A 13150-nucleotide genomic window follows, 5' to 3' on the forward strand; every position below is an offset into this window, starting at 1 on the left:
TCTGATCAACAAGGAACACATGAAAACTCCTTATGAACGTAAAGAAACCAATGGTCAAGTACTTTCATATATTTGAGCTAAATGCTTTGTGCTTAAGGATGGAGATGAACATCGTGGCAATTTTGAACCCAAAGCACTTAAAGCAATTTTTTTTGTTGGTTATTCTCTTCGAGCATATAAGGTGTTTATCATTGATCAATTACAAGTCAAGGAAAGTGTCAATGTTACTTTTGACGACACTAAACTCCCAAGTATCCAAATTGAAGATCCATCTAAGTCACTAAAGTTTGATAATTATCCTGACTCTGACTCGGATGATGACGATGAATAACCTGATGCTGCAACTAGTAATGAGACTAATAATGCTGATATTGATCCAGGTATTGATGGAGAAAACAATGGAAACACTGTGGACTCTACTAATGCTAGTGGTGGATCATCTAGTCAACCTGGCAGCAACTCAGGGGGAGATGGTGGATCAACTGGTCAAACACAGCATCACAATGATAATTTTGGCGAATCATCAAGATTATATCATCCAAGGGAGATGATCAGGAGTAGAGTTCATCCCTTTGAACTAATCATTGGTGATCCAGATGTTGGTGTTTAGACTAGGAGTGCAACTCAGAATGAATGTCTATATTTGGGTTTTCTATATCAGGAAAAACTGAAGAAAATTGAAGATGCACTAGCCGATCCGGAATGGGTTCTTTCCATGCAAGAAGAGCTCAATCATTTTGAGAGACTAGAAGTCTGGGCCATGGTTCCAAGACCAAAGATAAAGTCTGTTATTGGAATTGGATGGGTCTACCAGAATATGCTTGATGGTGATGGCATTGTTGTACGGAACAAAGCCACACTGGTTGCTAAAGGTTACTCCCAAGAAGAGAGAATTGATTATGATGAAACCTACGCTCCAGTTGCACGTCTTGAGGCGATCAAAATTTTTTCTTGCATTTGTTGCACATTCCAACTTTAAATTCTATGAAATGGATGTGAAAACTGCATTTCTGAATGGAAAGCTTGAAGAGGAAGTTTATCTTGAATAGCCCCTGGCTTTGAAAATCCAGAGTTTGCTGATTTTGTATACTTCTTGTTTAAAGCTTTTTATGGACTCAAGCAGTCACCACGAAGCTGGTATGACACTCTCTCTGAATTTTTACTTGAAAATGGTTTCACTAGAGGTGTCATAGACAAAACTCTCTTTTACAAATTGCATGAAAATAATATGATATTTGTTCAAGTATATGTTGATGATATTATATTTGGTTCTACTAATGAAAACTTGTGCAAGAGATTTGCTAAGTTGATGCAGAGTAACTACGTGATGAGTATGATGGGTGAACTGTCATTCTTTCTTGGTCTTCAAGTAAGTCCGAAAGATGATGGGATCTTCATTTGCCAATCAAAATATGTCAGAGCTCTTCTAGAAGACTCTTCACCGGTAAAGACACCCATGGCCACTCCCACTAAGCTTGACCAGGACAAATCTGGTAAGAAAGTTGATATTTCAAGCTTTAGAGGTATGATTGGCTCACTACTCTATCTCACTGCAAGTAGACTTAATATAATGTTTGCAACATATTTATGTGCAAGGTTCCAGAGTGATCCTAAAGAGTCACATCTTATAGCTGTTAAAAGGATTTTTAGATATCTTAAGGGTACACCTATTTTAGGTATCTGGTACCCTAAGAATACTGGTTTTGACCTAACAGGCTATACAGATTCTGATTATGCAGGATGCAGGATTGATAGGAAAAGCACTTCTGGAAGCTGTCAGTTTCTAGGACGACGGTTGGTTTCCTGGTACAGCAAGAAACAACACTCAGTATCTACCTCGACAGTTGAAGCAGAATATATTGCGGGAGGTAGTTGTTGTGCTCAAATCTTGTGGATTAGGAATCAGCTTAATGACTATGGACTTGTTTTAAACAAAATTCCTATATTTTGTGATAATACAAGTGCAATAGCCATTTCCAACAATCCTGTACAACATTCTAGAACCAAGCACGTTGGCATAAGGTATCATTTTATTAGCGAACATGTCATGAATGGAACTATGATGTTACACTTTGTATCATCGGCTGATCAGATAGCTGACATCTTCACTAAACCACTTGATGAATCCACTTTCTCAAGATTGGTTTGTGGACTTGGAATGTTAAACATGACATGAGCTCTTGTAAATAGTTTTATTTTTATTTTTATGTTTATTTCTATTTTAATTTTGTTGCATGCTTGTAAAGTATTTCTTATTGGTATCTATGTCGTGAATACTAATATTGTGAATATTTTTGTGGTTGGTAAATATTCAAGTAATTGACGGTTGCAATAACTTTGTCGTCCATATCAGGGATAGACACTGGAATTGCTGGTTCTTTATTGAACCAAGTGCCTTCATAGGCATCCGAGGGAAACTTGGACACGTTGCCATCTAAAACGTCCTTGTCTACCCTCCCGGAAGGAACATTTCCGGATCCCCAACGGGATCTTTCACCCTTGTAGGTGAAAGGCAATCTACTATGGTAGAGGATTCTTTTAAGGATCAAGTGCCTTAACAGGTATCTGAGGGAAACATAGGTTTCATGCCATTAAAAGGCCTATTGTCTACCCTCCCAGAATCAAACTCTGGATCCTTTAAGGATTTACTACTCTCTGAAAGTAGTAGGCAACTTGTGGACTATGACTTGGATTTATCCGACGAGTCTACGAGGACTGGGAATTACGAACTCCCATTGCACCACCAATGACCTTCCATGAGGAGGCTAAGGTGATCTTAATTGCAGGTACATCACACCATCTATGGAAGCTCAGGATTTGTGTGGAGTGAAACACTTACAGAACTTGTGAGTGACACCCTTACCCATAAACTGAGAGATATTTGAGTGTCGAGTGATACACCTGCAGAATGTTTTAGTGAGACACCCACTGTTTACCACATTTAAACCGTATTATTCAAAATTGGTATCTAATATGTTTTATCTAAGTGGATGCTTACTATGGTTACTTTTCTACTGAATGCACCTTCTACGAAGCCCTGTCTTCTTCATAATGGATTCTGTCATTCAATGTCTTATCTAATCAGTTGGTATCACTATTGATAACAATTGAGGATTCCTCAACTAAGGGGGAGAAATATTGACAGAACTCTGAGGGGGAGAATATTCTATGATCCATGATTTTAAGGGGAGAATGTTTTATGCCTCACTTAGGTGGAGAATATTCATGTTCTAATCTATCATCTAAGGAGGAACCTATGAGGGAGAAGATTAAGGGAGAATTACATGTTAGATCTTGGAAGGTGATTGCAAGGCCTTGGAGAGATTGAAAGGTCTTAAGTGATTGAAAGGCATTTCAGAAGAAGTAGCTGTCTGAAGAAAAATGGAGACTGGTACAATGTTATATGTATTACCAGAAACCATCTACTACGTACATTTTAATGTTTTATGTTTCTCTTATCAATTGGGATTGTTTCCTAATAGGTTGAGTTGGTATTAATGTTTATGAGTCATAGAAAGTTGTTAGTTGTTGTTAGTTGAGTTATCCTCATCTGAATTTGTGTGTTAGTGTTTAACAAACAAATAAGGGGAGATTGAAAGGCCTTATTGCAAGGTACATGTCTAAGCCTATTTGTACAACCAGTGATAACTCAACTTGTATCTGATAACCTTTCTACTTGTAACTCAACTTGTAACTCAACCTGGATTAGTCTTTGATAAGTTATGTCAGTAGATAGTAGATAGTTTAGCTGGAATCAGATCTAGAAAGTAAAGTGGATACAAGAATCAGAATATCAGAAGAATTCCAAGATATCCGCTACAAGCCACTGGAAGAAGTTCATTTCATATGATCAAGCCTCAGTGTTAAATAAATTGTGTAGCAGTTCAAGGATTTCAGAAGGTACGAAGATTCAAGTATTTATTTCATCAGAGATTCCATATGTGTACTGAAATGAAGTTGAACTAGAAGACAAAGATTCAAAGACCCGACCACGGCTCAAATGTTTGGTTGATGGAGAATATTCAATTTAGTTAGGCACAGATGAACCAGACAGTACATTCGTGTGTCATCTATTTATATTGAATATTTAACATCAAAGGAAGGTGGTCGTTCAAGCGAAAGATGATCAAGATGAAGGCTCAAGACATTTGCTTTCTGGAATATAGAGTTTTTAATTAATTCTTTATTAAATAATTAATCTCTATTAATTTATTTAGTTGTTAAATTAATTCAATTAGAATTAATTTGATAATTAAGTTTATTAATAAGTTAATTGATTTAGAATTAATTTACAAAAAGAAAGCAAAAGAAAGAAGGCTAAAAGGAAGGACAAGGAGACCGCCGCTCAGACCTGCTGCTGAAGAAGTGCTCAATATAATTATTCTTTTAATTAATTCACATCTCAAAATAATTATATAAGTTATGTAATTTATTTATTAAATTAATTCACACTCGAATTAATTTAATTTATGAATTTATATAACTAATATAATTAAGTGGATAATTATTGAATTAATTATATATAAGAAAATACAATTTATATGGTTTTTGAGCACGGTATGACAATCTAATTGATTGTCATACCGCACTATGTCTCCTGCCATAGTCAGGAGGCGTGACAAACCTTTGGTTTGTCATACCGAATGACTTAGGCATGACAATTGTTCATTGTCATACCGAAGTCACAAGGTATGACAATCCTTTGGTTTGTCATACCGTTTGTCATGCCACTCTACCTTAGCCACCAAGTATCGATTGTCATAAAGCTTCCTAGAGTTGTCATGCCTACCTTTGTCATACAAGTTCAAGGTGTTGCCTATAAATATGGCCTCACCTCCTTCATTTGTAAATGTTCATTGCCTTGTAAACTTTCAAGTTGTTTGTAACTTGCTATTCGTTAAATCCACAGTTTCCTGTGCTTTGATCATTCGGTTGTTTTAATCCCTAAATTAGAATACTTCCTGTCAAATTTATTCTAAAATATTTAGTGGACATTAAAACTGAACCTTAATTAATTTAATAACGACTTTCAAGTTTAAATAACTTTTTACTTGAACCTTGTTTATTTAATTAATTAAAATCTGATTATCCTGTTTTATTTAAATCAGATTTATTCCGCGCGAATTTTGTGACGATTGTATTCAACCCCCCCTTCTACAATCGTATCGGGACCTAACAGGAAGTATTTTATTTGGAATTAAAACAATTTATCGGTTTTCGGGCTCCAGATACAATACGAAAATTATTTTGACAAACCGAAGACGAGATTTGCCCCATGTAAAGACTTGAACAAATACTTAAAATATATTCCCTCAAAGATAAAATAGTTTAGAGATTACGGAACTATTTGATAGGTCCATTATTTTGCACATTTCAACTACCTATTTATTGCTTGTTTTCGTATTTTATTAGTTAATTGTTTTGTTTTCAGGAATTTTTAGAGAAATCGAGAATTCAAGAGAAAAAGGAACAAAAAGGTGCAAGAAGGGAAAAAGAGGAAGAAAAAGAAAAGAAGAAGAATTATACGTTTTTCAGACTAATCACCAGAAAGCATTAGATGATCCCCATCTCTAATTAGCTTAATGTTATCGATGAGAGCTCCGTCTTTCGTTAGAATTTTCGTAGGAGAGAAGCCAAATTTCTGGGAACCAATTTCAAGTAGTTCTTCAAGTGACTCCGGAAGAAATACTAGCACTGCAGTAGTTTGGTATTTTTCAGGGCAGTGAATTGTGACCCTCGCATTTTCATTGCTCAAAGCTTGCAGCCTTTCAAATTCTACTGAAGATAGCATTTGCTGTTTCCCAACTGCATGGTGAAAGTAAAATATATGTATACTATTATTTATTCTTATAGAAATTCAGAGTGTTCTACACTATCTTTTTAAATTTTCCCGCTCCAACTTTTTTTGATGGAAGCAATACCTAAATATGATCTGCCAAGAGATCCAGTTGTTTTTACCATACAATTATAACAAATAATAGTCAATTAAAGTCAAAATGTACTCCCTCCGTCCCAAAATATAGGCCAACCTTTTAACAGAGGCATTTCTTTTTGATTTATTGAAGAGCGGCACTGTCATGAAACAATGATTTATATTTTATAATATTAATAAGAAACGTTAAGTCACTCCTAACCTTTGCCGACATTCTGTGCAGCTGAGATGATTCCAAACAGGGAGTTATCAAATTTGTTGTTCCTTCGCCTCCAACGGTCACCTGTTACTGGTGAGGCGCCATCCTCGATAGGAGGAAGTGTAGGCAAGCCTTGATACATGGCTACATTAGGCACATCCTCCTTTCCAGAATATGCATTAACAGATTTGTTCCAGCCCTGACCTTCAGTTTGAAAAAGACCTTTAATCTCTTCATGCCCCTGGTATTCAGCCAGGGCCCTTGCAGTCCATCCATGCTGATCTGCCTTGTCGATATCTGCTCCTTGCTCCAGCAGGAACTTGACAGCTTCAGTGTTTTCGTCAGAAATGGCTGTGTGAAGCGCTGTAGTCCCTGTGCTGCTCAACAATGTAACGTCTCCACCGTACTGGATTATTTGCCTGATCAAGTCCAAATTATTTTGTTTAACAGCGAAGCTTGCAAACTGCCCAACATCGCCAGAAGATATGGTCGCCCCATTATGAACAAGTACTTTTGTCACAGCTTCATGCCCCCCCAATATTGATTCCCAAAGCGGAACAGTTCCTTCAGAATCTGCATAATTAATATATTAGGCACATGACATTTGCAGCAAGGTTAACTTGAATATAATATCCTAGTACATATCAATGTGAAACTAACAATTATTATTGTAAGAACATACCTTTGCTGTTAGGATTTGCTCCATAATCCAGGAGTACTACCACGCATTCCATGGATCCTTTGGATGCTGCAATATGCTGCGGCATATACAAAACAGAAATCCCCTTAAGCCTCTGAAACCGACAGACATCTACCTTATACGTGTAATTCGTGTGAGTGCATTATAAGATATAGAAAATTACACACTAGAGGTGTCCGCCCTGTGCTGTCCACTTCATTCGGGTCCTTCCCCTGCTTTGGTAGCTTACGCAGCAGCACATCGTCTTCTCTCATTGCACCAAAAAACAAACTAAGAGGCAAGTCAGATTTTCCTTCAGTCAGCATCTGCTGTACTTCTACTAAAATAGAGTTCATCACTGGATCGTTTCGCTCGCTTAAATGCTTCATTTAGTACATGCAAGATCAAGGAGAACAACTTTACAGCTTACTAGTCTCATATGTAGAAGATGGTAAGTAAAAAAATAACTAATCAGATTAAGTTGTGCTTAAGTTAGTCAAGCACTTCATTCCATAGAAAGTAATGACTAAGGACATATTATCATCTATTGATTCACAGTTAAAGAACATATCCATTAGAAAGAACAGTCATTATAGTTTCATATTAGATAATTTACTTGAGGTGAGTGTCTGCTTCAAATTACATACCTGAAGACAGTTGTTCATTATTATTGTCCCGTCTCCAACGTTAGCCTGGATAAGATTTAAAAACACAGTACGGCTCAATCTTAATAGCTGACTCAAACGTGTTGTACGAGCAGTAAACAGTTGTGGCCGATAACTAAGAACGCCTGTCTCGCCAAAGACATCACCAGACTTGAGTTCTCTAACAATCTGCAACAACAAAGTGCACATAAATTGAGCCTGTTTGGGGGGAAAAAACAAGCCCTTGCTTTTTTTTTCTTTCTAAAAGTACTTATTTTTGTAATTTTGTTGGATATAAATGTTAAGGAGGCATTTAATATTCATTATGTGGGAAAAAAATAAGGGCTTATTTCAGAAAAAAGTAGAGTTTGATGTACTTTTTTCCAGAAATAAACCCTTATTTCTGGAAAATAAGGTTAGCCAAACGGACACAATAGATTTAAATTTTTATTATCTGAAAAGTAGATCATTTACATATACCATACCATATGGATATTGAAAATGTAGGACTAGCTAGCTAGCTAGGATTTTATTCAAACTGAACAATTCACAAAGGTAGAAATAGAAAGAGATCAATTATCAAAATATTAAACATACACGCACACACCAAAGGAATCTATGATAAACCCAAAGGAAGGCTATTACCGTTTCTACACCATTTCTTTGTGTGATAAGATCCTGTAACCAAGAATTTACTGTTAGACAGACCGACTCTCCAAACTTTAAGTAACAATAACAGAAAAACTTGTAACGGGAAAAACTCACCACTGATCCGGTCACCAGGATGTACATGTCTGTTGGTGCTTCATTTTGCAGAATCACATCTTCCCTGGGTGGAAAATACTCAGCTTTCATTTCTGCTACCTATATAAATATTCAGACAATCATGACAAAACTAAAGCATGCAGTTCTGATGAAGAACAAAACGTAGCTACAAGCAATTACTCAAATAAATTCTACTAATTGAAACACAAGGTTCAATACAGCTAGCAAAGAAGAGGAAGTTAGTTTACTTTACCAGTTGGAAGAGCAAATCGTTTGATACTCCATTGAAAATGTAGACTTTATCAACAAGTTTATAGAACAGGAAGTGTGAAATACTGGATCGAATGGCCTTGGGAAGCACTTCAAGAATTTCTTGCTGCTGGAGTCCTTCTGAGTCGGTTCTATGCTTCAGACACAGGTGCGCAATCATTTGATCTTGCAGGCGAAGAGGGATTTTGTTCCTCTGTGCAAAGCTCGACGCAGCGTGAATGGTATCTCTCTGTATATGGTTCCATGAAAATTCACAAGGGACAAATGGAATCAAAGACTATTTGGGCTGGAAGACCAATTGCATATAGAAATACCATAAAGAATAACAGAATCAATCCCAGAATAAAAAATTATCTATGTGGTGATTCGAATATTAATTTTGTTAACAATAAAAATAGAAGGGAAAGAATGACTCACAAATTTCCTGGTTCGGCTGGTGCCATGAACTACCAAGTTGGTCATGTTTCCAATAATATACGATGACAATCCGAGGTTGAATACCATGTAGACGGTGGTAAACGCCATCTCCCATGCATTGGTAGCATGCAGATCACCGTAGCCTGTGGTGGAAAGGGTAGTAATAGACCAGTACATTGCTGTCACATAGTACTGCATCGTGCTCTTGTCATTTATCTTATCACCATAGAGAAGCCCCAGCCATGTGTTTGATTTAGGTTTATGATGAATGGCAATAAGATACATGATGCAAGCAGCAGAATGAATAGCAAAAAGGGTTACGCATATCATCTTTAAACATCTAATCCAGAAGTAACTCAAGCTTCTATCTTTCTCCAATCTGCAACAATGAAATAGCAGAGGAACGTAATTATGATCCTAATTAGAACAGAAGCATGTCAAAGAAGTAGTATTCTCTATCAATTCAATCATGTAAAATCTTGTATATATATGTTATACCTGGAGAACATGGCACTGACTCGTCGCAAACGCCACAAACGAAGGATATTAAAGTAGCCATACTGTGCAAAGGGATCAGGCAAAGCACTTCGAGCAAACTCGGAAGGGATGGTTGAAATAAGATCAAAGATAAACCAGGTTCTTAAATACCTCCATGCAATCATCCTTGAGTCGTCTACCAGAACATAATTAGCTTTATCAATGTAAGCCACAAAGAAGGTTAAGATGACATCAAAGAAGAAGAATGCATTCACAACATTATCTGTTATAGACAGAATATAGTTTGGGGATGCTAGAAAGCCTCCAAATTCAAACGGGGACACCCATGCTGTGTAAAATACCAGCAGTATAAGAAATCTGTCCCAGCTTCTGCACAAGCCAATTTTTCATGCAATAGTAAAATTCATAAACAACAAATTAGTAAGAGCGTGCTAGCTAGATAAAATTAAGGAATCACCTAGCTACCTGTAGAGGGGATTAAAGGGTGAAATGATGAGATTATTAAGCTTTAATTTGCCGGTAGATTCGGCACCAAGAGCAGGAAGAATCCCATTGGACATGCTATAAATTGAAGCACGTTCCTCCCCGGAGACCGTGGAGACCATCTCGATTTCGCTCTGCGTTTCATTTACTCCGGATATATTATTTCCGAATCCTACCTTCTTTTTCTTCTTCAGCTTCATTTTCTTCTTTCTTCTAAATCTGTTTGAGCAACCGCTGCATTTCGCGTTTTGCTTCATGTATGGAAATATCGTTCCCTGCATTATTTAGGAAGATTGAGAGATACAGAAGCATGCTATTTTTATTCCCCCCCTCCCGTTTCGAGCAAATATAGCAAGGACACAAGTCGCTTTCTACTTTTGTCACAGATATTACGTGGTTTTGTGTTCGGCCCTTCCCCCTCTCTAGGGCTGTAAAATGATCCGGGTGATCCCGGGTACCTCTCTGCTCAAGTACCGGATCATATTATTTTTAGGTTGTCCAGATTTGGGTCCGGGATCGTTTTATTCGGGTATAAACCGATCCCGGGTATTTGAGATTCGGATCCGAACCAGATATGATCCAGTATCGTATTTTCTATTTTTTAACCGGGTAGTTTATGATCCATCTAATATGAGCCGGATATGATCCACTAACATCAAATATCATTATTATTTCAGTTGTTCAAATAATTATCATTTAGTCTAAGTAAACATAATATTATAAAGTATAATAATTTTGAATTAAAACTTATAGTTATGTGTTGGTATATGTCATTTATTAAATATATATGAAGATAATAAGCATTATCACATTAAATAAATCATATTTTATGAAGATATAAACTTAAATAAGATAGTACAATTTTATAAAATGATGACTATTTACTTGCAAATATGATGGTGTTAAAATATAATAGGTATATGAGTTTGAATCGAATATGAACCGTGGATCATATTCGGTTATTCGGGTAGGATCATATTATGAAAAATTATATGAGATCGAATCTGAGCGGGTATATTTGTGCTCGTATCCGGGATCATATATTATCGTTTTCAAATAGTCTGACAAGTTTATTACATTTTGCTCTTTTGAACGTCTCAATTTCTCAACTTGCAAGTGAATGTAAAACTATTTGAACTGTATTTTGGTATGACTATGCTGCGATGGATTTGACTGTCTGTAATATTTAACAATCCCTTCAACTTAATTATGTACCTCTTATTAATGTACAACCAATTATGTTGGTGGTGTTTTAATTACAGTTATTTATTGTAGTTGTTCAATACATTATAAATGACAGGGTATATCTAACTCATTAGGAAAACAAAACTAAGGCAGCTTACGTACTACTATCACTAAACTGCTGTTACAATGTCAACCACCAAATACCATTACCTGTCAAAACTAAAAACAGGAAGACAACACGGAAAAATTAAGATCAGAATTATGAGATGCTGGAGATGAGCAACTAAGGCAGGAGTGCCATTCAGGGGAATCAACTTGGTAGTCATGGATGCTATGGTAATAACTCTTTCTTCTGTGCATAGTAAATTTAAACAGAGGATTATGGCTGATTATTGAATAAATTGTCTGAGATTTTCTTTCTCAATGCAGAACAACAAGATCCATGCCTTCATTCCAGGACAAAACGTGGACAAATTTGAAGAGAAGATAATAGTACCAAATTTGTTCATAGTATCAGACTTTGAAGTACAAGCTTACAAAGCGGACGACAAGTTCAGATGTCTACACAATACCAAGCAACTCATATTTGATGGTGAGACAAAAATGAAGGACATAGAAGATGATAATAGTATTGCAAAGGAGGAGGTATTTGATTTCTATGATCATGCAGATTTGAAGAATATTGCGGATAAAAATTTGCACTTGACAGGTAATCCACTTGAAAACATTATACAAATAGTCTTCGAAAGATTAAACCTGTTTATATATTTTAACAGATATTGTGGGGATAATACAAGACTATGACAAGCTACACCCTTTGAAAAATAGATTTGGAATAGACCAAGTTCAGATGAATTTCTCTATTACGGATGGGAGGTGAATAAACTGATTTACTTACAAGTTTAGACTTATTTTATTCCTCCTAAAATATATGCACGTAATTTATAATTTTTACTTTTTTAACTGCATCAAGTTCAAATGTGAAAGTCACGTTTTGGGATCGCATGGCTGAAATTCTTAATGACGAAATGGCAAAAGAAACGGAAACTCCAGTGATAATCATCATAACAAGTTGCAAAGTAGGCTTATGGAATGGTAAGCGTACTACACTCATATTTTACACATTCTTAGTTGATTTGAGGATTATTAATTTTTTTTTACAGGTGCAGTGCAATTATCTAATACAGCTGCGTCAAAATTCTATCTAAACTCAAGTGATCCAAGTGTTAGAGAACTCAGAAAAATGTACATAACATTTTATCTACAATCACAGTATTGAGCATTTAAATATGGGTTATAACTTTTTGTTTATAGCTTGAAAAAACCAGGTACTGTTTTAAGAACTATAGGGAAACCAAAAAGGAAGATACCCGAGTTGCATTCCATTGACTCAATTCATACTCTTGGGAAAGAGTACATAGAGGTCAGTGTTTAATAACATATAATTACATTTTTACTCAGTTTACAAATGTATCAGGTTACATTCGTTCTTCTTTTGCAGACAGAGGTGATTACACACGTAAAGTTTGTGGCTGTTGACGAGAGTGTACCATGGTACAGAAATGTTTGCACCACCTGTTGGAATGAAGTGCACATCAACAATGACCAGTTCTTATGTTCTCTATGTAACAGAATAATACCTCATGCAGATAAGAAGTAAGTGAGGACATGTATTTGGAAACAATTTAAAACTTTCAGAAATTCACTAATTGCAGAATTCGTTACTCCAGGTTTCAATTAGCAGTGATGGCATGTGATAATAGTGGTGAATTACAGATCCTTCTAAAAGATCGTCAAGTCAGGACTATCATTCGCAAGAGGGTTTTCGACATCGTAGTTAAGATTAAGCAACTTGAATTTGTTTTATAAATATTTGTTATGGTTTTACTAATCATTTTCTTTCTGCTACATTAGGATCAGCCCACTACAACATTTCCGCAAATTCTAAAGGATCTGCTCAATCAAAACTACACTGTCAAGATTTTGATCAGCGATGTCAATGTTCTGAAGGATGTCAAATTGTATTTAGCAACTAATATCTGCAAAGGATTCCATGATCTGGCTGTTCACGAATCAGA

At 36.0% G+C, this 13150-nt stretch overlaps 1 protein-coding gene and 1 long non-coding RNA gene across 2 annotated transcripts; one reads left to right on the forward strand and one right to left on the reverse strand.

The window, feature by feature from the left end:
• Positions 1 to 5536: 5536 nt before the first annotated feature.
• Positions 5537 to 10168, reverse strand: LOC108221458 (potassium channel AKT1). The gene is made up of 11 exons (XM_017395336.1): positions 9870 to 10168; positions 9405 to 9773; positions 8907 to 9285; positions 8473 to 8718; positions 8220 to 8318; positions 8100 to 8132; positions 7458 to 7643; positions 6999 to 7193; positions 6814 to 6889; positions 6135 to 6704; positions 5537 to 5805 (listed from the first exon to the last, which is right to left on the reverse strand). Exons 1-11 carry the CDS (start codon positions 10166 to 10168, stop codon positions 5537 to 5539), a joined length of 2721 nt encoding a protein of 906 aa, XP_017250825.1.
• A 1950-nt stretch (positions 10169 to 12118) lies between these two features.
• LOC135152679 (uncharacterized) lies at positions 12119 to 12716 on the forward strand. Its single transcript, XR_010292053.1, has 4 exons — positions 12119 to 12167; positions 12236 to 12317; positions 12387 to 12495; positions 12574 to 12716. It is a non-coding gene; the product is annotated as an uncharacterized LOC135152679 (long non-coding RNA).
• Positions 12717 to 13150: the final 434 nt, after the last annotated feature.

This window comes from Daucus carota, chromosome 5 (genome assembly GCF_001625215.2).
Source record: "Daucus carota subsp. sativus chromosome 5, DH1 v3.0, whole genome shotgun sequence".
NCBI lineage: Eukaryota > Viridiplantae > Streptophyta > Magnoliopsida > Apiales > Apiaceae > Daucus > Daucus carota.